The sequence below is a fragment of the Gouania willdenowi genome, chromosome 1 (assembly GCF_900634775.1).
Source record: "Gouania willdenowi chromosome 1, fGouWil2.1, whole genome shotgun sequence".
Taxonomy (NCBI): Eukaryota; Metazoa; Chordata; class Actinopteri; order Blenniiformes; family Gobiesocidae; genus Gouania; species Gouania willdenowi.
Genome location: NC_041044.1, coordinates 2,942,287 through 2,970,177, shown reverse-complemented (window position 1 = coordinate 2,970,177; position 27,891 = coordinate 2,942,287). Strand labels below are relative to the sequence as shown.

Sequence of the window (27,891 nt, the reverse complement as noted above, 5' to 3'; positions counted from 1 at the left end):
CGACAGAGGACCACGGCTGTTTCTGCTGCTTCACCCAGACCAGCTTCACTCTCTCTGGGCTCGTTTTATTCCATCTAAGGATTTGTTTCACAGATGTTTGGTTTCACAGGGATTTCAGTGGGAGCAGGAGGTCAAGGGTGGATATTCCTGCACATCTGGATATAGGAATTGTTAGTGAAGACCGGGACATGCTCTGCTTTGGTTCCTGATCATCTGATTTTAACCCCACCACCATCACCACCAGCAGCACCAGCAGCTGATATTGTGGAGAGTCCTGGAGGGGCCCCGTCCTGTCTTTCTGAGGGATGCTTGTGGGCTCCTCTGGTCTGGGAGCGACTGTCCGGCTCCTGCAGCGGACGGAGAGGCGATGAGAGCCGCGGTGCACCTCCTCCTCTTCCTCCTCCTCCTCCTCTTCCTCGGTTACCTCTGCCTGTTACGCGCGGCTGCTGAGGTGAGCTCAGCATGAAAAACTCCTCAGTTTAACTTTCATTCATCGGAATAATGTTGCCATGGTGATTAAACGGAGACTAAATCATTACAACTACGCAAATCTGCATGAAATCCTAGAATTTTCGTTGTCGTGTGTGCGTAATTACGCAAAAACCTTTGGTGACCAATCTGTTTGCGGTGATCGCACGGAGCAGATGTTTCAGGTTATCCATCAAAGTTGTTGCATTCTTTACGCACAGCTGTTCTAATGTGCGCTTGCGTGCGTGTGCGTGTGCACGGTAAACTGAACCAACTTTGTTCCCACAGGACTCTTCTCTTCCTCGGGAGCTGTTGGAGCGGATCTCCAGCACCGAGATCCGCAGCATCAGCGACCTCCAGCGGCTACTAGAGATAGACTCCGTAGGTAAAGCTCCTCACTATTATAATAAATACAATTATATTATAATAATATTATATTATAATGCTGCATTCACTGTTTGGAAAGATGAAGTTTTCGTGTGAAGATCATAATGCAAGATCATTTCAGAAAGCACAAAAATAAAATACAAAATACATCTTTGCCACCTTTGTCAGAGTTAGAATTAACAGAAGTAAACGCATGTAAAACGTAGTCCATATTGTGCATTATGAACATTATGAAAAGCAAAGAAATGGTTGGATTTCTATTGATACATGACACGTGTTCTGAGATGCATATACTTTTATCACAGCAGGGGCCACACAAATGTGATTTTATGTGATCTGAGGGTCACATGATCAATGTTCATGTCTGCATTTGGAAAATTATTTCATCTGAACATAAACAGGAAACAACAAAGGGCCTTTTTGTGTATTTTTGTTGTTGTTCTGTATGTTTTTGTTGTCATTCTATATATTTTCTTTTTCATCCTGTGTTTTTTGTTTTGTTTTGTATTTTTTAAGTGGTTTGTGTGTATTGTTGTACTCATTCAGTATTTTTTTGTTGTTTTGCGCTTTGAGTGATTTTTATTTATTTATTTATTTTTTTGTGTGTGGTCCTTTTGGGGGTAAGCTACAAATCTAGATGACCTCTTATCACGCTAACTTCCGGGATTTAATCAGTGTGTGCTGGACTACGAAGCTCGCTGGAACCTGGTCACAATCAGGTTTTTCTCTGGCTTGGATGTTAGAGAGTCCTAAAGCCCCGCCTCCTGACCAATCAGATCTCTTAGAAAACAACCTGCCCATTGTTAGAAGATCCTGATTGGTGCAGATCTGACTGAGTTTAGGAAAGAAGATTATTAATTATAAATGCAATCCTTTCATTTACTGATGACATCCTTTAGGATCCGTGTACGCGGACGGGTGAGGTAATGAATGAATGAATAATTTAAATAATAAATAATCCATACGCTGGGGCTGACATTATCAGCAGGAACATACACAATGTGTTCTCATCCCAGTGTGCGTGATAGAGGTCTACCTGAACAGAAACACGTGTGTGCTGTAATAAAGTTTAACTGCAGAGCGCTGTTCGTTTATCATCTAATGGATTAATATCATAAATAATCTCATACTTTTACACATTCACAGTATCAGCAGCTTCCTGTCTGAGTTCTCTCATTCCTGCCTTTTCTGTAACAACAGCATTGTCTTTGGTCTGAATTATGGATTTTAATTATTCATCATTTTAAACTTCAGCAACCTGGTCAGTACCAAGTTATGAAGTGGATCAGATCTGAGCGAGTATAAAAGCTCCGCCTCCTGCTGTGCGCTGCACTAACACTGTTGCTCTTCTCTGTCATCATAGATTAATATTAATTATATTTATTTAAGATCATAAACTGTTCCTCCATTCATGGTGAAGACGCTCAGTCAGACAGTTCCCTCCATTGTTTGGTCAGACGTTGCAAGCTCCACCCCTTTCATGTGCACGTGCACGTAGCGAGGCTGTAAACACTTGGCTCTAATTAGCGTGTTGTGATCATAGGTGATTGACGTTCGTAGGGAATGTTTGCTTAGTTGAATCCAGCTAACGTAGATTAATCTAATCTAGGTTTGTTTTAGTAGACATTTATTTCTTAGTTATTTTGTGTTTACTTTAGAGGCCGAATGAAATGAAACCTTATATGGCCCCCAGTGTGAGTTGAGGTGTTTGTTGCCATTTTGGAGGAATTTAAGGCAGGGTTTGTGAATTTCAGAGCTTTGCCAATCATGACACTGTTTGAATACTTTCTAACACAGTTGGTGCATGATGGGAAATTTAAAACCACATTTTAAAACACAATATTTCATGTAATTGATTTATTTGATAAAGTAATTGAAGCACCCGTTGTGTGTCAGTAATGGTTCGTTGTGCAGAGGCTTCATCCTGCTTCACTGACTGGAACACGTTTGCTGACTCATCATTTGTACCATTCAAAGGGAAGATCTCGTCAATTCTATGTTGTCATCAATTTGTCCAAAATTAACCCCTGAAAGTTTACATTTCAAACAGTTCAAATGTATTGAGTTAATTAAAAAAAAGTTAATAATTTTAAAAAATATTTCAAATACATAAAAAAAAAATCTAGCTACTTTTTGGAGGGTTAACTCTCCATCCATCCATCCATCCATCCATCCATCCATCCATCCATCCATCCATTCATCACCCACTTAATCACTCATTGACTTTATCTGAAAAGTTTAGTGCATTGCATTGTGGGATGTGGAGTCCCGTAGATGGATGCTTTAAAGTGTTTTCACTTCATTCTTACTGTGATTTGTTGTGTTTGCTCCTAAAACTCTGATAAAGTCACTTACAACATATTTCTCATGTTTTCACTGAAAAATGTAACAGAACAATAACAGATGTTTATTTTTACACTCGCACGTGCAATTTAATGTCTGGGAATACTGGGGAACAAACTAGAACAAAATGGAGTCAACCAATCACAGTAAGAATAAAATAAAATGTGTTGCAAAGTCACTTTGTCAGAGTTTTTGGGGCAAACACAAGAAATCGCAGTAAGAAGTAAAAACACTTCAATGTCTACACCAGTGGTTCTCAACCTTTTCACCCTGTGACCCCCAAAATAAAGGTCCCAGAGAGCGGGGACCCCCACTGTAGCTGAAGGTGGTTGAACACAGACATGAACATTGAAGAACAGTCATGTGGAGACAGGACCATCTATAAGGGGGAATAAAGGGGAGATATTTTTGGGGTCCATCCATAAAGTCAGTAAAATGATGGTCCATTGTTCTATGAATCTGTGATAACCACATTTATTTATTCATCTGAATAATATCCACTGTTATCCAGGAACGTTTATTATTATTATTATTATTATTATTATTATTATTATTATTATTATATATAAAATGGGTTCAAAGTGACCAAAAATGATGAAAAAGGTGGTGAAATGGGATTTTAAAGACCACAGAAATTGGTTAAAAGATGAAAATTAGAGTGGACAAAAATAAAAGGGTTGAAAGTGAGAATATTGGAACAATTAGTTTAAACTGGCAAATAACGGGCATGACATATGGTGAATGTGGTTAAATTTGCCAAAATAATCATGAAATATAGTGAGAAGAGGTTAAAAGTGACAATAATGGATCAACATATGTGACATTAGGTGGAAAAGTGGTGGAAAGGGTTTATAAGTGCTGAACATGTCTTTAAAGTGGAAAAAATGTGCATTAAAGGCATTGGAATGTGATGAAGAAGTGTCAGAAATGGAAGTAATGTAGCAAAAATACATTAAAAGGAGAAAAATTCAGTGATGAAAATAGATTAAAATATGATAAGTTTGGTGTAGTTGCAGAAAAAGGTAAACATAAATAAAAATGGGCTCAAATTGTTTAAAAAAATATTCCTAGTTTCTTGAAGGCATTTGGTGACCCCCTCCCAGAGTCTTGCGAACCCACCCAAGGTTGAGAACCCATCTACAGGACTCCACATCCCACAATGCAATACAGGAAATGTTCCCGACAACAAGACTGTGTTTACAGTGGAGATGAAAACAAACTTTTTAGCATCAATTTCAACCTTTAACATCTTTATTTATTTATCTTGGGGACAAAATGTGTGTGTGTGTGTGTGTGTGTGTGTGTGTGTGTGTGTGTGTGTGTGTGTGTGTGTGTGTGTGTGTGTGTGTGTGTGCTCATTTTTTAATGTGTGCTGCATTAATCCTGACAGCATTGAGATGCTAATGGCCTGACTAACACCCCCCCCCCCCCCCCCCCCCCCGCCCCACGGCTGGGTGGGGGTCAAGTGGCTCACTTCATTATCCTGTTGTCATTCTGCCCATTCTTAGTTTGTCATGTTTAATTCATGACGAAATTCCTGCGTGTCAGAGCGAGAGAGAGAGAGACAGAAGTGGATGTTGTGTTTAAAAGCACACACACACACACACACACATGCGCACACACACACGCACACACACACTGTACTGTAACTAGCTACAGTAACTAGGTACAGTAACTAGTTAAAGTAACCAGGTACTGTAACCAGGTACAGTAACTAAGTACAGTAAAGGTACAGTAACTAGTTACAGTAACCAGGTACTGTAACCAGGTACTAGAGTACAGACGTCTCTAGGCAGAGAAACAGGAACCTGAAGAAGAGTTTCTCATCTATGGGTCAAAGTCAACGCTGTAGAGTTCACAAACTTCTACCTTCTCTGTTTGTTCTTTACCAACATTCAACGATGGAACACGTTGTCGTGCTTTTAGTGGTTTTAAATCCCTGGTTTGGGCCATCGGCTCTCTCTCCGTGCACGAGCGTACTGTGGAACTCTTTACGACTGTTTTCTCCACAGAGACTCGTAAAAATGTAGTGGCTTTATCTTGTGTTATTATTGGAGAGTTTTCTGATGTTTTAGAAACATGAAAACACGTATCACACCGAACGCGACTGAGGTGAATGAAGCAACGCATTTACATTAAAATCAATGTTAATGACGCGATCTCAAGTTTTCTCCCCTAAAGCGACGTGACATGTGTAATGTGAGCGACGAGGTCGAACGGCTCAAAGTTGCAAAAATCTGAACTTTTTAAGGGACATAAAGCGAGAAATTCCTCGTCCTTCACTGTGTGTAGAGCAGAGGCTGTAGCCCCTCCCACTACAGAGCACACACACACACACACACTTCCCTGGTGATTGCGTCACCAGAGCGATGAAGAGATGGAGTGACCAAAAAGCAGGGGCGATGGAAACTACTGCAGCGCTACTGTCGCGTTTGGTGTGAACGCACCTTAAGAGGCTCAGAGTCACAGCTGCTCCACACATACCAACAGATCGTAACCACAACAAAACCTGGTCTTGACCAGGTTAGGTGTTCTGCATAAGTTACCATGGTGATTTAGCGCCGTACATCTCTTTGTTGTTTCCTGTAATATTGCTCTGATTGGTCGTTATTCTAACTCAGATACAGTCACATGTTTGTTTCTGTTCTATGGACACATTAATGGACAAATGTTGGCCCAGTTTGATCCTGTAGACATGAGGTCAGCTGTTATCTGATGACTCAGCACTCTGAGGTGCTCTCCACAGTGAAGAACTGTTACTTTCCCACCAGTGTTTCCATGGAGCTCAGCCAGTGACCTGCTAACTAAGTGCTAACACGCTAACAGCATAACTGGGTTACACTAACCAGGTTAAAAAAGCGCTTTAATCAGACTGCAGCATGTAAACAACCATGTGAACCTCGAGGTTCCAAGAAGCTTTTAGCAAGTTATATTTGTCTTGTTTTTTATGATTATGTTGTCGATTTGTAAAGAACAGACCAAAGAAAACATAAATATTGCTTGGACATTGATAGTTTTTGATCCAGTGTAAAGTTGGGTTTCTCTGTTCCACAGAGTTTTGAACCATAACACAGTCCAATCATTAAGATTTGGTGTCATTAATTACAGTAATCTAACTGTGGATTCTTGTTATACATTTTTAAATTGTGATTTATCTTTGAAGATTTTATGTTAGACTGAAACAAACAAACTGAACCTGAAAAGTGAAGAATGGTTTAAACCCAAACTACAAACAAACAGGAGCTGGTATCTCACCATACCAGCCTGTGATTGGCCGATCCCGTTAGATGTGTGAAGATAATATCCACAGAGGCAGGATGGGGAGCACCGCTCCCCTCCTTCCCCCTTCTTTTAATTACACCCCATACATTCACTAAACACACATTCACACAGGGGATAGGGAAGTGCCTCTCCATTGGGGAATGGAGAGGCACCATAACAGGGTGGTGGGTTGGTTCACATATTTGGGCCTCTCTGGTGGGGGCCTGGCTCCTCTGTTGGTGGCTGGGCCACTGCTTAGAGTAAAAATACATCAGGATGGTGCGGTCGGGCGTGGCGGTGGGTCTCGGGGGGGCTTTGCTGGGGTCTCTCCTTGCGGGGTCTTTCCGGGCGGTGTTGGCCTGGTGGGGCGCGGGGGTGCTTCCTCCCCTTGGGTGTGGCTGGGTGATTGTTTCGTCTCCTGGTGGCCTTGGGGGCGGGCCCCGCGGTGTGCGGGCCCGGGGCGGCCTGCCTCGCCGGTTTGGGGGGTGGGTGTGCTGGGGGGTGTGCTGGTGTCCTCGCCGGGGTTGGGGCGGGGTTGCTTGGCGCCTCGGGGTGATGCTGTTTACTGGGGGGCGGCGCTAGCTGTTCCGGTGGTGGAAGTTGCTGTCGGCCGCCTGGTGGGTCTATCCTGCCGTTTGCGGACTGGTGGGTGGGTCCGGCGCATCTTTGGCAGGGGGCTGCTGTCCCGCACTTGATGTGTGCCATTGGGGTGCCTCCGTCCCCGCGGTGGGGATCGCCGGTTGCTCGCGGGCCGGCGGGGGGCGCTGCTCCGTGGCTGGCGCTGTCCGGGGGGCGGCGGGCCCTGGGCTGCTGGCCGTGGGCTGTCCGGGGCTGTGCGGTCCTGCTGGGCCGTGGCCGGGTCCCGGGCGGGGGTGGGGGATGCGTCCCGGGGGGCTTGGCCCGGGGGCTTGCCCTTGGGGGGTCCTGGTCCCGGGGGGTGCTCCTGGGGCCCGGGGTGCTTGGCCTGCTGGCCGGGCCGGTCCTGGCGGGGGTCTTTCGGGGCGGGTGGCGCGTGCCGCGCCCTTGCGTACCTACTGGTACGGCCCCTGCTTGGGCAGTGCCCCGTGAGGTAGGGTGTCGGGGGCCGGAATAGGGGGCCACATCCCGGCGGGGCGGTCTGGCTTGGCCCTTGGAGGGGGCCCTGGCTTTAAAAAAAAAAAAAAAACTGAAGCTCGTGGCGCGGGCGGCATCAGTGAAGGGTGATCTGGGGCGCCGTGGGGGGCTAGGTTGGGGTGCCTGGGGGCCGGCGGGGAGACTCCCAGCGGAGTCGGGAGTCTGGGATCGGTGGCATGGTGCGCTGGGTCCTTGGCTCCTTGGGGCTTTCTCGGGTGTGTATGGGGGGCGATGGCTGCCTCTCGGCTTGGGATCTTGGGGGCGTTCGGGGGACTGCTTGGCCGTGGGGTGGTCGCCGGGGGCCCTTAGGCTGCCTGCTCTTGCTGCTGGCCTGACTGCTTCTTCGGGCCCGGGGGCGGCTCTTGGGTTTTGCAGTGGCGGTACTTGGAAATACATTTGTCATGGATGCACTGGCCTTGGGCTGTGGGATAACACTCATACTGGGCTCAACCATAGACACGTTGTTCCCAAATACCTGTTTTATGGAATTTCCACTCACCTCTTCCTCTGTTCACAGCCACCACCATTATTCCTAAGCCGCACACTGGTTACCAGACTGGCTTGACAACACAACAATAAACACAATATACACAACCACAATTTCACATCGCATCACTTAAAACTATTCCCCACCCATTCCATATCCTATCTTGTATCCCTCTTCCCTGTTAACTTCCCCACCCCCCTCCAACCCCTCACCTTGGTGTAACACTGCCCTCTCTTTTTTACATCCTCCCTTTAATAAAGTATTTCTTACCCTTCCCTAGGGAGGGCTGGTGATGGTCACAATTATGCAATGAAATAAATAAATTTATTTAATTGCAATAATAAAATATGCATTGCTGTCAAAAGATTGCACTTCTTGTAGTGTTAACCTTCGACAGCATGTGCAGACAAGGTAAAAAAAAAAAAAAAAAAAAAAAAAAAAAGATGTGTGAAGATAAGCAGGTCTGGACCTGGTCAGTAGATGATGGACACCACTGAGAATTCCAGGGGCCACAGTGGGGGACAGTGGCCGCAGTGGTATCTGTCATTGTGTCCTTGGGCAAGGCACTTCACCCACATTGCGTAGTATGAATGTAGTGTGTGAGTGAGTGTTGGTGGTAGTGGGAGGGGCCAATGGCGCACCATGGCAGCCTCGCCTCCGTCAGTCTGCCCCAGGGCAGTTGTGGCTACAATAGTAGCTTACCACCACTAAATGTGGAGTGAAATAATATTCCCTTAATTCTCTAAAGCGCTTTGAGTGTTTATGATAAAGCATTATATAAAATCCAATAAATTATTATTATTACAGCTTTTTACGATTGAATAAACACTAAAATCTAAAGTTTTGCCCAATTATAAAAACCTTACACTCAAGGAGCAAAACTTGGCCCCAGATGTGCACCACTGTAAGCACAATGAGTCCGTTCACACTTTGTGCAAAACAATACACACCGTGATTTGAAACACTAACACACACGTCTATGCATTAGACACAGAAGTATATCAAGATGTCACTTCCTTGCAATTCCAAAGCACTGACTGTCAAATGACCACATCTATGAGCCAGTTGATTGAACACTGCCATCAGGTGTGCAAACACAAGATTGCTTAATTGTAGACACACCAATCAGGTTTAAGCACTAGAACAAATGCAGCAGGTGAGTTCACCAAGCTTAACCAAAATGGAAGGAGGAGGAAGAGGAAGAGTGAGGATGAGAGGGGGAATCGGAGAAGGAGGAGAAGAAGGAGGCAGAGGCCGTGGCCGAGGAAGAGGAAGAGGAAGAGGAAGACCTCAAGCAGGAGTAGGTGAAGCTCAAAGGAGAAGAGGTCCAACTTTAAGCAATGAAATTCGCGCAACTCTTGTGGACCATGTTGTGAACCATGGATTGACGCTGAGGGAGGCTGGACTGAGAGTCCAGCCAAATCTCAGCAGATTCACCGTGGCATCTGTCATAAGGGCATTCAGACTGGAAAACAGGTAAAAAAATGACCTGTTTACAGCTTCTTACTGTATGCACCCCATATCAGCACTTTTGATACCCCTTCCTGTGACATTTTACAGTAGGTTACATGTATTTTGTTCTACATAGGATTGAGGGTCGAGTACAACGAGGAGGAAGGGCTCCCATTTTCACACCACTGCAGGAGAGGGAGATTGTGAATATGGTTTTGGCAAATAATGCCATCAGGCTTCGTGAAATCCAGGCCAATATTATTGAAGACCAAATCATCTTTTCTAATGTGAATCAGGTCTCTGTCCACCATAGCTCGTATCCTGAAGGCACATCAGGTACAAATGAAACAGTTGTACCGAGAGCCTTTTGAGAGGAACTCAGAGAGGGTCAAACAGCTGCGGCGTGAGTATGTGGAGGTATGTATTGTTCACTTTAGCACTCTGATGTTGCATACTGCACACATAACCTTTTTTTACATGTAAATGTACTGTACACTAAATCTATGCTGAACTACACAATCTTGTCTTTCACTGTATTTTAGAGAGTTTTACAAATGGATGCTGAGGCCATTCAGCATGAGTTCATCTACATAGACGAGGCGGGTTCAACCTCTCAAAGGTCAGAAGGAGGGGAAGAAATGTAATTGGCCAGAGGGCAATTATCAGTGTCCCGGGGCAACGTGGGGGTAACATCACCCAGAATGGGGTCCTCCACCGCCATGCCAACATGGGTCTGTATAAAACACCTCACATCCTTACATTTTTAGACAGAGTATACAACCTCACAATCATAAATAACATGCAGATCCAATACATTGTCACCTGGGACAATGTTTCATTCCACCGCTCTGCTCTGGTTCAGAACTGGTTTACGCAGCACCCACATTTCACAGTCCTTTTCCTGCCACCATATTCTCCATTTCTTAACCCAATTGAAGAATTCTTCTCGGCATGGCGGTGGAAGGTTTACGATCTGCACCCCCTGGCTCGGGTAGCCCTCATTCAGGCCATGGAGGAGGCCTGTGACCAGATTGAGGCCACAGCCATACAGGGGTGGATACGGCATGCACGGCGATTCTTTCCCCGCTGTCTTGCAAATGAGGATATCGCCTGTGATGTGGATGAAATTCTCTGGTCAGATCCAGCTAGGAGAAGAGACCAACAGTAGCAATTTATGTGCTGTGTTTTCTTTTTTTGTACAGGATAAAATGTTATGTTCATGAAAACTGGGAAATGTTTTCTTTTTTCGCCATGTTGGCTTGAGTATATGGAAAAAAATAAATAACATTGTCAACAGCATTAGTCTTGTGTCCTGTGTGGTGTCTACAGTAATGCATACAAGTGTTCACTGTGTGTATTGTTTTGCAAAAAGTGTGAGCAGACATTGTGTTGACAGTTGTGCAAATCCGAGCGATTCTTTGCCAATTCACTGTGTGCTTCACCCATACTACTCTATGCACTTAGAAGCAGAATTAGCCCAAAGTGTTTAAGGTTTTCAACAGCAGAGTGTAACTGGTGCAAACAGAGTTAAGTCATATGCAACGTGTGTGTTTCATTTGGTAAAAAAATATGGTTTTGATAAGTTAGTGTATAGTTTTTACAAGAGTGGTTCATTTTGCAAAGGAGTTAAGGTGTTTTGCTAATTGGGTATGTGGTTGGGCTATTCGTGTGTTGGGTTTTGCTAAACAAAACAAAACAATCAAAATTGTGTTTATTCAATCGTAAAAAACTGTAACAACTGAGCAGAAAAATATAAACCTACAGCAGCACTAGTTTAGTAAACAGTTCCTCACTAAATGTGTGTGTGTTTGTGTGTCTATGTGTTAGTGTGTGTCAGTGTTAGTGTGTGTGTGTGTTAGTTAGTGTGTGTCAGTGTGTGTTAGAGTGTGTCAGTGTGTGTTAGAGTGTGTCAGTGTGTGTTAGAGTGTGTGTTAGAGTGTGTCAGTGTGTTAGTGTGTGTTAGAGTGTGTTAGTGTGTGCGTGTGTTAGAGTGTGTGTTAGTGTTTCTCTAACCATTCCTCCTGTTTTGTCTTTGTTCAGATAATGATGTGATGGAGACCAAACATCTGTATCACAAGGACGTCTCTCAGCTTTACCCTGACCTGAAGACACACAGCAGACAAAGAAGAAGCATCGGTGAGACACACACACACACACACACACACACACACACACACACACACACGCACACACACGCACGCGCACACGCACCCACACACACGCACACACACGCACGCACACACACACACACACGCACACACACACACACACACACACACACGCATACACACACGCTCACACACACACACACACACACACACACTCGATAATTTGCTCAAAAATAAAGACGTTAAAGGTTGAAATTGATGCTAAAAAGTTTGTTTTCATCTTCACTGTAAACACCATCTTGTTGACATTGTTGGAAAAATATCCTGTATTGCATTGTGGGATGAGAAGTCCTGTAGATGGTTCTCAACCTTGGGTGTGTTGAGGAGACTCTGGGAGGGGGTTGCCAGATGCTTTCAAGAAATTAGGTATTTTATTTTAACAATTTGAGCCCATTTTTGCATATTTCATGCTTATTTTTGCCAATTTAACCACATTCACGATTTGTCATGCCCTTTATTTGCCAGTTTAAACTAATTGTTCTTACTTTTTCTACTTTTCCTAATATTTTTGCCACTTTTAAGCCAAAATTGACACTTTGAACCCTTTTCAACACTTTTTCTGTTCATTTTTGGTCACTTTGAACCCATTTTATTAGTGATTGAAACAAGGATTTCCATCTTTAAGATGACTATAATAATAATAATAAACGTTCCTGGATAACAGTGGATATTATTCAGATGAATAAATAAATGTGGTTATCACAGATTCATAGAACAATAGACCATCATTTTACTGACTTTATGGATGGACCCCAAAAATCTCTCCCCTTTATTCCCCCTTATAGATGGTCCTGTCTCCACATGACTGTTCTTCAATGTTCATGTCTGTGTTCAACCACCTTCAGCTACAGTGGGGGTCCCCGCTCTCTGGGACTTTTATTTTGGGGGTCACAGGGTGAAAAGGTTGAGAACCACTGACGTAGACAATAGCATTGAAGTGTTTTTACTTCTTACTGTGATTTCTTGTGTTTGCCCCAAAATCTCTGAAAAAGTGACGTTGCAACACATTTCTGGTGTTTTCACTGAAAGTTGCAGCAAAAAAGAAAAATGGAGTCAAACCAATCACAGTCCTCTTTGTCTTTAGAAAACACACAAGAAAGAATGAAAGAAAAACCCTTCTTTGTATGTATCCGTCTACAGGACTCCACTTCCCACAGTGCTTTGCAAAATTTGTGACAACGTTAATAAGAGTGTTTACGGTGGAGATCATAACAAATGTCCATCGTCTCCAGCAGCTTTAGGAGTTTGTTTGTTTACAGATGAGTCTGGATTGTTGCATATTGCATGAAGCCAGTTTTCTTCATAAATTGTTGATGGTAACGATACGTCACGTCTCTGTTTACATGCAGTGGTTGAGGAGGCCCATCCCGCTGTTTGCAAAGTGCGAACAACCATTTTTGAAATTCCCAGGAGCCTGGTGGATCCCACTTCAGCTAACTTCATCCTCTGGCCTCCGTGTGTGGAGGTGAGACGTTGCACTGGTTGCTGCAACACAGGCAACATGAGGTGTCAAGCAGCTCGGAAACATCACCGCACCGTCAAGGTACGAGTACGTCCTTTAATGTTGGATACAAAGTCAGGTTGGATTTATAGTGTACAAACATCTGTCATCCACTGTGACATTTAACCTGACGTGGGAAACTCATTTTGTTTGGCCCCCAAAATAAACATACCAAATAACTAAGAATCACATAGAAAATTACAGAAAATTAAACAAAATTACACCAAAAACATTCAAGATGGCTTCAAGTAAATAACTGAAAAATGTATATAAAAGTACAAAACAACACAACAACAAAACTACACAAAATGACTCATAACAGAAAACAACAAAAATATACAGAATGACTTAAAATGAAACAAAACAACAAAAATACAAAAAATGACTCCAAAAATACACAGAAAAATACAGAATGACAGAAATACATTCGAACCGATAACAAAAATACACAAAAATGACTCCAAAAATAAACAGAAAAATATATACAAAACAACAAAAACAGACCAAACCGTGGTTTTTTCCTGAGTTAAAGCTCAGATTGGTTGTTATTTGGGCGACCGTGGCTCAGGTGGTAGTGGGTCGTCTTCTGATCGAGAGGTTGGGGGTTCGATCCCAGTTCCTGACTATGTGTCGAAGTGTCCTTGGGCAAGACACTGAACCCTAAGTTGCTCCCAATGGTCGACTAGTGCCTTGCATGGCAGTCCTGTCCCACTGGTGTGTGAATGTGAGAGTGATTGGGTGAATGAGCTGATATGTAAAGTGCTTTGAGACTGTTTCAGTGGTGATAAAGCGCTATATAAAATCATGTCCATTTTACCATTTATTTGAAATGCTGACATTAATGCTGATCATTTGAGCCTTAAAACAGACAATCACAGTTTTGTGGCCTTGCTGTGACAAACGTTGCCTCAGGAAAGTGAGATGTTCATCTCTCTAAGTTAAAGTCTAGGTCTCTGTGGTTGGACCATTGAAGTGAATGGGCTCAGTGTTGCACCATGTGTTGCTGTCCCAGTTCATACCCTGAGGTCCCAGTGCAGCGCAGCATCATGTGAACAATCCCAACGTGTCACCAGTGCTAAGTTGTTTTCCAGCTCAGCAGCTTGTGATTAGACTCACTTTGTGTTTTTCTCTAACTGATCAAATAGATCCACTGATTCTCTCTGTGGGTGGTAACGCTTTATTGGCGACTCCTTCAGTTTGATGTGGATTATCATGACTTTAAGACACAGCTTTAGTGTCTGAGCGAGCTATTATTACCTCGTAATACACACAACGTAAATACATGGTGTGTTGGTGACAATGCAGACTAGATGGAGTCTATGTTTAGTAGTGATGTACACGCTGTGATGTCACAGAGACAAAACATTCTTAGTTGTAAAGGGAAACCCCATAAATCAAGGGTTCTCAATCATGGGGCCAGGACCCGATTTGAGGTAGGCAGACACTGGAAGGGGGGTCTCCACATAGAAACTAAGTAAGATCATTTTAATGCATTTTTGCTACATTTCTCCCATTTCTGACACTTCATCACATTTCATTGCCTTTTCTGCACATTTCTTTTTTACATTTTCCAGACATGTTCAGCACTTATAAACCCTTTATCACCACTTCTCCACCTAATGTCACATATGTTGACCCACTAGTGTCACTTTTAACCTCTTTTCGCCACATTTCATGCTTATTTTGGCCAATTTTACCTAATTCATGATTTGCCAGTTTAAACTAATTGTCCTAGTTTTTTAATTACATTACCTCTTATCCACTCTAATTTACAACTTTTAACCAATTTCTGTGTGTTTTTAAATCCCATTTCACCACCTTTTTCATAGTTTTTGGTCGCGTTGAACCAATTTTATTAGTGATTAAAACAAGGATTTCCATCTTTAAGATGATAATAAACGTCCCTGGGTAACAGTGGATATTATTCAGATGAATAAGTCGTGGCCTAAAAAGGTTGAAAACCACTGGTGTAAATAAATAAAAACAAATAATGATCATTATGAAAATCTTTGTTCATTGTTCATCATTATTATAATTTAAACAGAGCACAGGTTCTCAACAAATGGGTTGGAACCCAAGAGTGTGTTTTTCAGGTCACTTGCACATATTTTATTATAAACGTACTTTTATTGTGAAGGAGATTAGGGGATTATGTAATCAGGTTTTACTTTGTTATTGAATCTTGACAGTATTTTATTTTATTTTATTTTCTTAAACTAAAGGCTGTTATTCAGTTACTTACTGTTAACATTAACTTTTGTCTTTGTTGAGTTTGTGGATTTAAAAAAATATTAAAAAGTCAATTTAATTTTTGTACAACCATCACTGAGGTTATAGTTTGTACTCGATGGCCTCTTTTTTTAATCTTTCTTTTCTTCTTTTTCTTCTTCTTTTCTTTTTTTCCTCTTTTATTCTTTCTATTTTCTTCTTTTTTCTTTCCTCTCTTTTTTTGTTCCTTCTTTCTCTTTTTTTATCTCTCTCTTTTCTTTCTTTCTCTACATCTTACAGATCAAAAATAATATTTCATCACCAACATCTGACTTTCTTAATGAACATGCAGAAGTATAAACACTGCTCTACTACAGAGAACTCCTGTTTCTCAGTGTGCACGTACTCACTAAACAGAGAACATGTAAACACAGCCACTTACAGTAGGTATGCACTGTACACCTGCCAACAACTATTACCCTCCCCACTCTTATCATTGTGTGAGTCTGAGGGCTGATGGAGAGGTGGAAGGAGAACACAACAGTTTCCCTTTGAACGACTCCAGCGCTGGAAATAAGATTCAGACCAGTTCAGTCACACACTGACAAAGAGGAGCACAGCCGTGTGTGTGTGTGTGTGTGTGTGTGTGTGTGTGTGTGTGTGTGTGTGTGTGTGTGTGTGTGTGTGTGTGTGTGTGTGTGTGTGTGTGTGTGTGTGTGTGTGTGTGTGTGTGTGTGTGTGTGTGTGTGTGTGTGTGTGTCTCACCGATGCTTCTATGGGCCCTGAACACCTCACAAGGGTGGGGGGCATCCTAATTAGGTGCCCGGGCCACCTCATCTGGCTCTTCTCAATGCGGAGGAGCAGCAGCTCTACTCTGAGCTCCTCCTGGATGACAGAGCTTCTCACTCTATCTCTAAGGGAGAGTCCAGCCACCCTATGAAGGAAACTAATTTCAGCCGCTTGTACCCGCAATCTTGTTCTCATGCTTCAGTGAGAATTGAAGGTCATGGCCTGATGGAGCCAACAGGAACACATCACCTGCAAAAAGCAGTGATGCAATCCTGAGGCCCCCAAACTGGACCCCCTTAACCAGCCAGGGCTACGTCTTGAAATTCAGTCCATAAAAGTTATGAATGGATTCAGTGACAAAGGGTGGAGTCAGACCCTCACTGGAGTCCAACCTACTGCTCGCAATGTGGACCAAGCTCTGACTCCAGTCATACAAGGAATGGACGGCCTGTATAAGGGGGTCCGATACCCCACACTCCCGGAGAACCCCCCACAGGAATCCCAGAGGTACATGGTTGAATGCCTTCTCCAAGTCCACAAAGTACATGTGGACAGGTTGGGCAAACTCCCATGCACCCACAAGGACCTGCTGAGGGTGTAGAGCTGGTCCACAGTTCCACGACCAGGACAAAAACCACATCGCTCCTCCTGGATCCGAGGTTCGACTATCCAGCAGCCCCTGCTCTCTAGAACCCCTGAATAGACCTTACCGGGAAGGCTGAGGAATGTAATCCCTCTATAGTTGGAACACACCCACTGATTCCCCTTCTGAAAAAGAGGGACCACCACCTCGGTCTGCCAATCCATAGGCACTGCCTCCAATGTCTCCACAAAATTGCAGAGTCGTGTCAACCATGACAGCCCCTCAACATCCAGGGCCTTGAGGAACTCCGAGCGGATCTCGTCCTGCCTCCGAGGAGCTTTTTAACCATCTTGGCAACTTCAGCTCCAGAGATCGGAGAGTCCACTCCTGGGTCCCCAGACACTGCCTCCTCACCAGAATGCATGTTGGTGGGATTGAGGAGGTCTTCAAAGTATTCCTTCCACCAATCCACGACGTCCTGAGTCGGGATCAGCAGCGCACCATTCACACCATATCCAGTGTTAAAGGGGACATATTATGAAAGATGTTCACCTTTTAAAACCTTTCCCTGTGGTCGAAATGACATATCTGTGCTGGTGTTTGGTCAAAACATAACATAAATTAAGCAACAGAAGAGGTTTAATAAAAACGAGTTCTGTGAGAGTGCTCTGTTTTGGGGAGTGTGTCCCTGGATTTGCATAGACCTCCCCCTTCACTGTGTGTAGAGTGTAGACCCTCCCACTCCGCTACAGTGACACGACTGCAGCTGCAACTTACCGGGGCAAAATGTAATTAGTTAACTTCTTGAACAAGCCTACATTCTGAGTGAACTCATCCTTTAGTAACTCAGTAAGTTGATCATTTACACCATAAAAGCGGAGCTGTTAATGATAAGTGATCAGCTCTCTCTCTCCCCTGTCACCCAGCTTCACACACACTAACTTTCTCCTCCTCCTCTGCTTTTCTAACTACAGGAATAGTGCATTTAAGGTCATAATCATTTGTTTTGTTCAACTGTTAAGTTGATTCTGTCACAAACACGTCAGATCAGCGATACGAGGCCAAAGATCAGGTACTGGGGGTGGAGTCTATGGGGGGAGTTACCAGCTGAGGGAAGTGTATTGTCTTCGCGTGTGACTTCACATACTCAGAAAATTTGAAACGGAGAAATGTTTTCTGTGTTGTAAGACTTACACAGACCACAAACAAACGAATGGATGGTTTTATTTCACATTTCGTGTGCCAGTGGACACTCAAGTTACCTCTTATGTGATGAAAAAAAACTGCAAAAGTGGATTTTTTCATAATATGTCCCTTTTAACAGTGCACCGCATCCCCCTTCTGCGACCCTGCAACGTGGTCCAGAACCTCTTCAAAGCCATCAGGAAGGCATTCTCCATGGTCTCGTCAAACATTTCCAGGGTTTTGCCTGGGTGACCACTCCGCTTGTCCCGTCAGGACCCGTCAGTACCTGTCGGCTGCCACTGGGGTCCCACAGGCCAATCAGGCCTGATGGGACTCCTTCTTCAGCTTGGCAGCATCCCTCACCCCCGGTGTTCAGGTTTTGCGGTCACAACAAGAACCGCCCACCGGCACAGAAGTCCAATAACAAAGAACCACTTGCATTCAGGTCTCACTGTCATTGCCAACATGTGCATATTGAAGTCGCCCAGCAGAACGAGGGAATCCCCAGAAGGAGCACTCTCCAGTTCTTCCTCTAAGCGATCCCAGAAGGGTGGAAACTCTGGACCTATCCCCCCCCCCTAAGGCGGAGGGAGGCCACCCTCTCATCTACCTGAGTAAACTCCAACAAACAGGCCCCCTCTCACATGTAGAACTCCAGAGTGGAAGAGAGTCCAATCCTTCTTAAGAAGACTGGTTCGGGAATCCTTACTGTGTGTGGAGGTGAGATAAGACCATATCCAGTGGAAACACAAACCAGTTCAGGCTCCTTCCCCACCAGAGAGGTGATGTTCCACGTCCCTGGAGCTAGCTTCTTTAGCCGGGGATTAAATCACCATGGCTCTCGCTTGACTGCTGCCCAATCCACATTGCACCAGCCCCATACGACCCGATGGTCACATTTATAAAAATGAGTGTCAGCGTTTAGAATCTAACCAATCTGAAGATTGTTATTCTCATTTTTGTATGTTTTTGTACTTATATTGTAATTTTGTGTGTTTTAATTGTGATTTTGTTTAAATTTAGTTGTCGCGTACTAAGTATCATTTAGCATATTTTTCTCTCACTTTGTGTGCTTTGGTTGTCATGTACTTGTTTTTTGGGCTTGTTTTTAAAAAAAAAAATTTCCTGTTAATTTTCTGTCATTTTTTGTGTTTTTCGAGTCTGTTTGTGCATTTACTTTCGGGGCCTCACAAACAGAGCTAGGTGCCCATGTGGCCCCTGGGCCGCCTGTTGCCCATTACTGGCCTAATCCTTGCCCGAGCCCCACAATAACACTAATACTAACCCCTTGCCCTAAAAGTAACAATAAATGTATTGTGGCTCAATCTAAACACTTAATTAAACGTCTATGTTACTGTGCAGAGCTCAACTCCTTCTTTCAAAGCTATTGTGCAATCAGACATGGATTCCTGCTAACGTAGGTTCCTATTTGGGATGAAAAGCATTAATCATGGATCACTTCTGTCACTGGTGTTTTAAATTTACGGTATTTTCGTTTCCACAAGAACGCTTTTAATTGCAGGAAAGACTTAGACAGCTTAGACGTTCAGAGTTGGCAGCAAGTGTGACGAGTGTTGACACAACATAAAATATGCATCACTTAGTGGCAGTGAATCCAAAGCTTTCAGCAGTAATTCTCCCTTCATTCATAGAAGAAGAGACACAGGTTTACACAGGTTCGAAAGGAAACAACTGCACCTACTGTCTGTAACATTGACATCAATGCAGATCTATTTCACACGGAACCAAGCTTCTCTTTCTCTTTTGGAAATGTTTCTGTGTGACAATTAAGCATACAAACTGTTTCATATAAGCTTAGGAATGTATTACAGCTGGAATGATAAAGTATTTTTATATGTCCATAATAAATAAAGCTTAAACTGAGAGGATCAATCTGGAGTCAAACGTATTTTTAATAGATTTGAAGATGAAAACAAAGGGTAGGAAAAATTATTGACTCAAAATATGATTTTTTGTGAAAATCTATATTTATCCTGAGGATAGTTGTTTTTAAACACAAAATAATGTGTTTTTTAGGCATAGATCTACTAATAAGTACATTTCAAAGACGTTAAACCACATTTGTAAAAAAAAAAAAAAAAGGAAAAAATGGAGGATCCCTTAAAACAAAAACAGAAAGGAGTCAAAGGACTATCAGCGTTTGTATTGAATTAGTCTCTACCCTGTCAGTTTCACTTTAAAAACCTCTCTGCGTCTGTTTCCGTCTGTCCAGGTGGCAAAAGTGGAGTATGTGCGACGGCGGCCCAAACTGAGGGAGGTGCACGTGAGGCTGGAGGATCATGTAGAGTGCACGTGCGCCAACAAACGCCTCCTCAGCTCAAACCCAAGCGTGGACACTGGTGAGTACATTAGTTCCTGTTTGTATGAGTCGTTATACGCACAGACATGTTTCAGTCCAACAGATGGCTCACAGCGGAAGCATAACTGGTCCAAAAGGTCACAGGCACCACAGCTTTGTCACTATTAAACTAAAAAAGATGATCTTGAAACTCATTATTCTTGCTTGACCTCAGCTGACCAAGTTCATGATGCATTTAAAGACTGTCCAGGTCCATGTTTGAAGCTTTAATGATATATAACAGCAAATCCCCAGGCTCCACCCACCTACCTGATTACAATGGCAGTGTTGTAAATGTCATCCTAACGTACTACTCATACTAACGTACTACTCATACTAACGTACTACTCATCCTAACGTACTACTCTTATTAACATACTACTCATACTAACATACTACTCTTACTAACGTACTACTCATGCCAACGTACTACTCATACTAACGTACTACTCATTATAAAGTATTACACATATTAACCTACTACTCATACTAACATACTACTCATACTAACGTACTACTCATACTAGCGTACTACTCTTACTAACGTACTACTCATACTAACGTACTACTCATACTAACGTACTACTCTTACTAACGTACTACTCTTACTAACGTACTACTCATACTAACGTACTACTCATACTAACGTACTACTCTTACTAATGTACTACTCATCCTAACGTACTACTCTTACTAACGTACTACTCTTACTAACGTACTACTCTTACTAACGTACTACTCATACTAACGTACTACTCATACTAACGTACTACTCATTATAAAGTATTACACATATTAACCTACTACTCATACTAACATACTACTCATACTAACGTACTACTCATACTAGCGTACTACTCTTACTAACGTACTACTCTTACTAACGTACTACTCTTACTAACGTACTACTCATACTAACGTACTACTCATACTAACGTACTACTCTTACTAATGTACTACTCATCCTAACGTACTACTCTTACTAACGTACTACTCATACTAACGTACTACTCTTACTAATGTACTACTCTTACTAACATACTACTCATACTAACGTACTACTCATACTAACGTACTACTCATACTAACGTACTACACATATTAACCTACTACTCATACTAACATACTACTCTTACTAACATACTACTCATACTAACGTACTACTCATACTAACGTACTACTCATACTAACGTACTACACATATTAACCTACTACTCATACTATCGTAACACTCTTATTAACGTACTACTCATACTAACGTACTACTCATACTAACGAACTACTCATCCTATCGTAACACTCTTATTAACGTACTACTCATACTAACGTACTATTCATACTAACATACTACTCTTACTAACGTACTACTCATACCAACGTACTACTCATACTAACGTACTACTCATTATAACGTACTACACATATTAACCTACTACTCATACTAACGTACTACTCTTACTAAGTCTGACTTCTAAATGAGTATGTACTGTAGTGCTTCACGTTAGATAGTATGAAAAGATAGAGTATACGAGAAATACTTTGATGTATTCTATATGGGGAGATTTTTTAAGTATACACGGTAGACACACTAGTCATACTCAACCATCCCATGATGCATTGGGTGCGGAATGTAAAATCGACCTGGGAACAGTTTAAACATGAAAATCAAACATCCCATGTTCAAAATAAAAGCATCTCTTCTTGTCTTTCATTAGTTTTTTTTTTTAGGCTTCTTGTTTTGAAATTAATGGGAATTTTCTACTTGGTCACTTTCTCACAAAATGTTTTCAGAACTTTCAAAGTAAAGGTAGAGAATCAACAGAGATATTTAGCCTCAGTGTGATTCAGGTTTTCAATGCTGTAGGTTCCAAATGCATCTTGGGAAACTTGAAAGTATACTTCAGTGGGAACGATCATTATTTTAATCATACTTAGTAGATATCAGTATATAGTCATTGAGTTTGTAGTGGATAGTTCGTTAGTGGGACATTTACAACACAGCCACCCATGATGCATCACTTCAGACACAAGCTATGTTGCTCTTTGATCTCTCACTTCTTCTTCCAGTTACAGTGTTGATTATATTAGCATTAGCCTAACATTATCAATAACCCAGTATTAGCATTAGCTAGCATCAACCTAGCATTAGCTTTAGCTAGCATTACCCTAGCATTAGCATTAGCTAGCAGTAACCCAGCATTAGCATTAGCCTAGCATTATCATTAACCTAGCAATAGCATTAACCTAGCATTATCATTAACCCAGCATTAGCCTAGCATTCTGTAACTTTCAAAGGTGGAGAATCAACAGATACATCTTGGGAAACATGGAAGTATACTTCAGTGGGAACGCTAATTATCATAATCATACTATAGTGTATAGTAGACCAGGATTTTTCAACCACTGCGCCGTGGGAAATTAATCAATTTCACAAAAATGGTCTCAAAAACATTTTTGAAAACTAATACTCTTAATGTTTAACACAGAGCAAAATTGAATTATAAAAAATGTTATAAATTTCTTTATTATTATTAATAATAATAATAATAATAATAATAATAATAATAATAATAATAATACATTATATAAATATAATATAAAATTCTGTAATGTAATGTAAAAGATATATATAAATATCACACGAAACAATATTTAACAGAATAAAGTTTAATTGCAGTTCTAATCATATTTAATGTTTTGTTTTATATTTGTATTCAAACCTGTTTGATAAGAATCACTGCAAATCAATAATTCCACTTTTTATTTGAAAAAATAAATACTGGTATATCCATCCATCTTCTGCCAGCAAAAATAAATAAATAAAAATAAATATAAACTATATATATATATTGTTGTTGTTGTTTTTCATTTGATTCCTATTAAAAACACTTGTGCAGATTGTTAATTGCATTGAATTGATTTTGTTTTTTTTATTAGAAACTAGAAATATGAAAATCTTTTTTTTTTGTTTGTTTATTTGATTCCTACTCAAGACACTTTTGTTAGAATGACTGTATATTGTCTACAAAGTTGTTATTTTGTTAACATTTTTGGTTGTTGGTGTGCCTTGGGATTTTTTTCAATGAAAAAATGTACCTTGGCTCAAAAAAAGGTTAAAAGAAAACACTGTAGTGGACAGTATATACTCATTAAGTTTTAGTGTATAGTACAGAGTGAGACATTTACAACAAAGCCTTAAGGTTGTTTTATGTTTGGTCGGCGCAGCTCCGTGCGTACAAATGACGTAACGTTTCCACGTCATGTGTCTTTATATTTTTCAAACAAAGTGGACGGAGCCGCACAGGAAATCATGGTGGACGAACAGGAGCTACTTGTTCCTAAAATTAGAAAATACAAACATTGGTATGATTCTTCAAGCAGGGATCATTGCAAAAGCCAGGCAGTAACACAAACAGGTGCAATTCTTTTTTTGCATATTTTATTTTCTTTGTTACAGTGTGTTGCACTAAAAACAGTGTTGAATTTCAAATTCACTGCAGTCCTGTATTTTCTTCACTCGTGTTCATCCTGAGTACATTCTCCTGCCAGGGAACAAGTCCCTGTGGTGTCAGGAAAAATGACGTGTCGTGCTTTGCTGAGACGGCCAATGTCCAACAAGTTGTTGTGGCCTGCTATCACTGCCCTCCACTCCCTAATTGTGCTACACAGGCTTTCACACCCTTCAGTCGTCCCAGGATTCGTCATCGTGCTGCCAGTATGCCTCCTCTTGCCACGTGAGTGGTGGTAGTTGTAGATTTGCTGGGCATCATTGAGGTTTTTTTCTGTTAATGCAATAAAAAGAATTATGTTGTCATACAAAAAAAAGTCTTTAATATGATCACCAGTGTTTAGAATAATGGCATTTAAAAAATAACGGCGTTAGGTAACGGCGTTTGATTTTCAGTAACGGGGTAATCTAACTAATTACTTTTTATGCCGTTACAACGCCGTTATCGTTACTGAACATTAAAAATACGGTGCGTTACATGTATTGATTGAATAAATTGTTACCTGAAAGCATCCCCCGCTTTATACGCAGCTGTAGTGAGGAGGTGGGTTAAAAACAAGGTGAGCTATTATGATTGGCTAAGGTGGCGTGCCAGCACACGCGACACACACAGCAGATTTGATGAATCAGCAGAGATGGTGAGCGTGGAGCAATCTGATGAAAAGTTGTTATTTTTAAGGTGACGATACAAACACTACTTTATATTAATTATGGTCAAAGACAAGAACGTACATGTGAAGTGTTCATTATATCCAGGAGTGAAGACTTTGTCCACTGTTGTAAACAACTCAAATTTAATGAAGCACCTCACAACAACAACGACACACGTATCTAAAAAATCTGAATTATTTGACATATAGCAACTTTTTTTTTTATTTTTAACAGTAACGCAAATAGTTACTTTCCTTGGTAATGAGTTAATTTTATTATCGAGTAATTCAGTTACTAACTCAGTTACTTTTTGGAACAAGTAGTGAATAACTATAACTAATTACTTTTTTAAAATAACGTTCCCAACACTGATGATCACCCATACATACATATATAGTATTCCTGGAAATGGCCGTGTGGTACAGGGACTGCAGTACCTGGAAGGTTGGTCACACGGCTCTACATAAACTTTTCCAGTGGTGGCACAGAATTTGGTCGCAGTGTCGAGCCCTGGTTTGGCAGAAGGTGGTATGTCCAAGTTCCCGTGCAGCAGATTCTGCCCAAATCTGCTCTCCTGGAAGACACCACCATCACTTTCCCTTCCGTATGCTCCTATGTCCACCAAAGTGAATTGATAGTTTGCATCACAGGCTGCCATAAGGACAAGGGAATGTGTTCCTTTGTAGTTGAAATAGTCACTCCCTGCGTTTGGTGGTGCCTTCATGGCAACATGCTTCCCATCAATACACCCCAAACAATTAGGGAAATTCCACACACACCAAAATTCCAGATTTCTGATCACTTGGCTGTATTTGGAAGTGCAAGAAATTCACTGCACAATGTCGCCCAAATTGCTTCACAAACCTCCATCACAGTGACGGAAACTGTAGTTGGTCCCATCATGTAGCTCTGTGCTACACTTTGCTGGTTGTTTCCCGAGGCAAGGACACGAAAGGTTACTGCACGTTTCTCTCATGGTTTTATAGGGCAACTGTGAGTACCTGAATGTTTGATGAAAGGTCAAATGTGATGCAGCAAATCATCAAATCTGTGGGCTGACATCTGAATATATTTGAAGTGTACTTCCTCGTCCATTCGCATTGGCCTCACAAGCAAATTGTACTCCCCCTAATCCCGCCTCCTACGATTTAGGGTGATTTCACACATACAGTCCGGTTCAGGCGGTGAATCTGCAACATTGTTGCAATTTAATTTGGTCCGGTCCATTTTCACACATTCTATTTGTCAAGAGCACCAAACTTTCTGAACAACGTCACGCAGGCGAAACGGTCGGTCGCAGAATTGGACAGAATACTTCAACTTCCAATGCTGTGACGATGTGATGCTGCTCTGTCACTACTCACAGTCGCTCCGTCACGTCCTATAATTTGTCTCTTTTCCTATGTCTTCCAAAGGAAATCCTAAAACTATCTCTGCAGAAAAGTCATTAATAATAATTCAAAATAACCCATAATCACACGATGCCACAACCTGCGCTAATGCTCTACATAGACACAGAGATGACTCCGCTCCATCTGTCAGCGCTCAGAGCCGTCATGTCACCGGTAACTTACTGGTAAGGTTATGTAATATGTGAAGATATGAGAATATATACGCAGATAAAACAGAGCAGTCAAATGTGCAGCCATCGCTGATCACATGAACAGTTTGGGGAAACAGAGATGAGAAATACGGAAAGAAGTGAGGAAATGATTTCAATGTGTTTTGTGTGCTGACAAAGCAACTCTGAAAATGGATGGATGGATGGATGGATGGATGGATGGATGGATGGATGGATATATATGTGTTGCTGCTGGAGCACTGGGTTGTGAATGTGTGCTCGTTTCTGTTACCATGACAGCAGGCACACAGAGCATTAGCTCTGTCACTGATGGGATTTCTCCGTTACAAATGTTTGGTCCTGGTTGCTTTCTCACATGGTTAAAGACCGCACCATGCTTCGCTTGAGCCGAACCGAGACCTACATTTTTCAGAGGACCAAAGTTCGCTTGTTTGCTCCGCGCCAGAGTTTCAGTGACCTTTCACATATCGCAAAAAGAACGGAGTATCCGAGGAAGCAAAGCATGGTGCGGAGCAAAGAGGCATGTGTGAAGGACGAGTCGACCACCTTCGCTTTCTTTTCCGTCTCTGCAGTAACAAAAGACAACAAAGTAAGACGAAGTAGACGCAGTCTAGCCGCCGCCATGTTGACAACAACTTATTCTTCTACTGTACTTTTGTACCGTGGTTAGCGTGCGTTTGTAATACACTGCCCCCTGCAGTTTGGGAGTGGAAAATTGTATCGTAAGAGTATGAAGGCCACATGCGCTGTTTCATGCGGATTCTCTGCGTCTCATTTCCACGTACATTTATGCGAAAAGCATAAAACAACCTTTAGTGTGTAAAAACCACAATATCTGCTTTCAAGGACATCAAGATAACAACTTGATGTCCTTGATATCCTTTATGCATATGTGTGTATTTTAGGATTGATCGTATATGTGTGTATTTACTCAGTGAACGTTCCATTGACAGGCATCAGGTGAACGTGTGGAGTCCTGGAGCTGAGAAGAGAATGAGGAACGATAAAACTTCTTCACCGTCTGTCAGAGCTCACAGTGATGGCCGATCTTTGATGGAGTGAAAAAGAACTCGTGAGGACATTTTGTGCCAGAAAACTCCTACAGCCAGAGGATTCCTGGTGGACTGGCAGAACTCAGGCCGGGTTCTTATGGTTGGCGTCCGGCTCCTTCTGACTATAAACCGCTCAGCAGCAGCTGGGATTATGAACTGGATAGAATCCTTTCTTGACACAGTGGCCAGGATTAAGTTTTTGTACTCCAAGATTGACTCTTCCTCTGCAAAACGTTTGCACAAACGCATGTCTATCATTCCATCATCATCCTTCTTTCTGTTCAGTCTTTTGTCCTGGTATGTTGTCTGCATAAAGAACAGGAGGAGAAAAGCTCCTCCTACTGATATAATAAAATATTTATATGAAAATTGTCAGAAAGATTTGAGAGTTTACACAGAAAACAAAGCCGATTCTGTGTGTGTGTGAGAAAGAGATTATGGAGAGCATGATAATACCAGAGCTAAAACCCCTGTGAGTTTGTAACTGAGAGCTCTCGCACACATCTCAGGTTTTGTGTAATCCAAAAGATATTAAAACACACACACATGTTCACTCAGAATGCAAGTACATTCAAAGAGAGAAGCCCAGAACTATAGGAACCGCTAACTGATATCAATTAAATGCAAAATATGAAGCTAAAAATACAAAAAAACACAAAATGACTCCATAAACACACATAAATTATACCCAAAAACCAAATCAACAATGATAATACACACAAAATAACAGCAAAAATACAGAAAATGTGTCCAAAGAAATAAATATGACCAAAATAAACAAAAAAAATACAGAA

At 41.9% G+C, this 27,891-nt stretch overlaps 1 protein-coding gene across 1 annotated transcript; it reads left to right on the top strand.

The window, feature by feature from the left end:
* Positions 1-27,338, top strand: LOC114471346 (platelet-derived growth factor subunit A-like). Its single transcript, XM_028460103.1, has 6 exons — positions 1-451; positions 757-853; positions 11,552-11,647; positions 13,029-13,222; positions 20,179-20,305; positions 26,999-27,338. The coding sequence occupies exons 1-6, from the start codon at positions 368-370 to the stop codon at positions 27,007-27,009; spliced, it is 609 nt and encodes a 202-aa protein (XP_028315904.1). The 5' UTR covers positions 1-367; the 3' UTR covers positions 27,010-27,338.
* Positions 27,339-27,891: the final 553 nt, after the last annotated feature.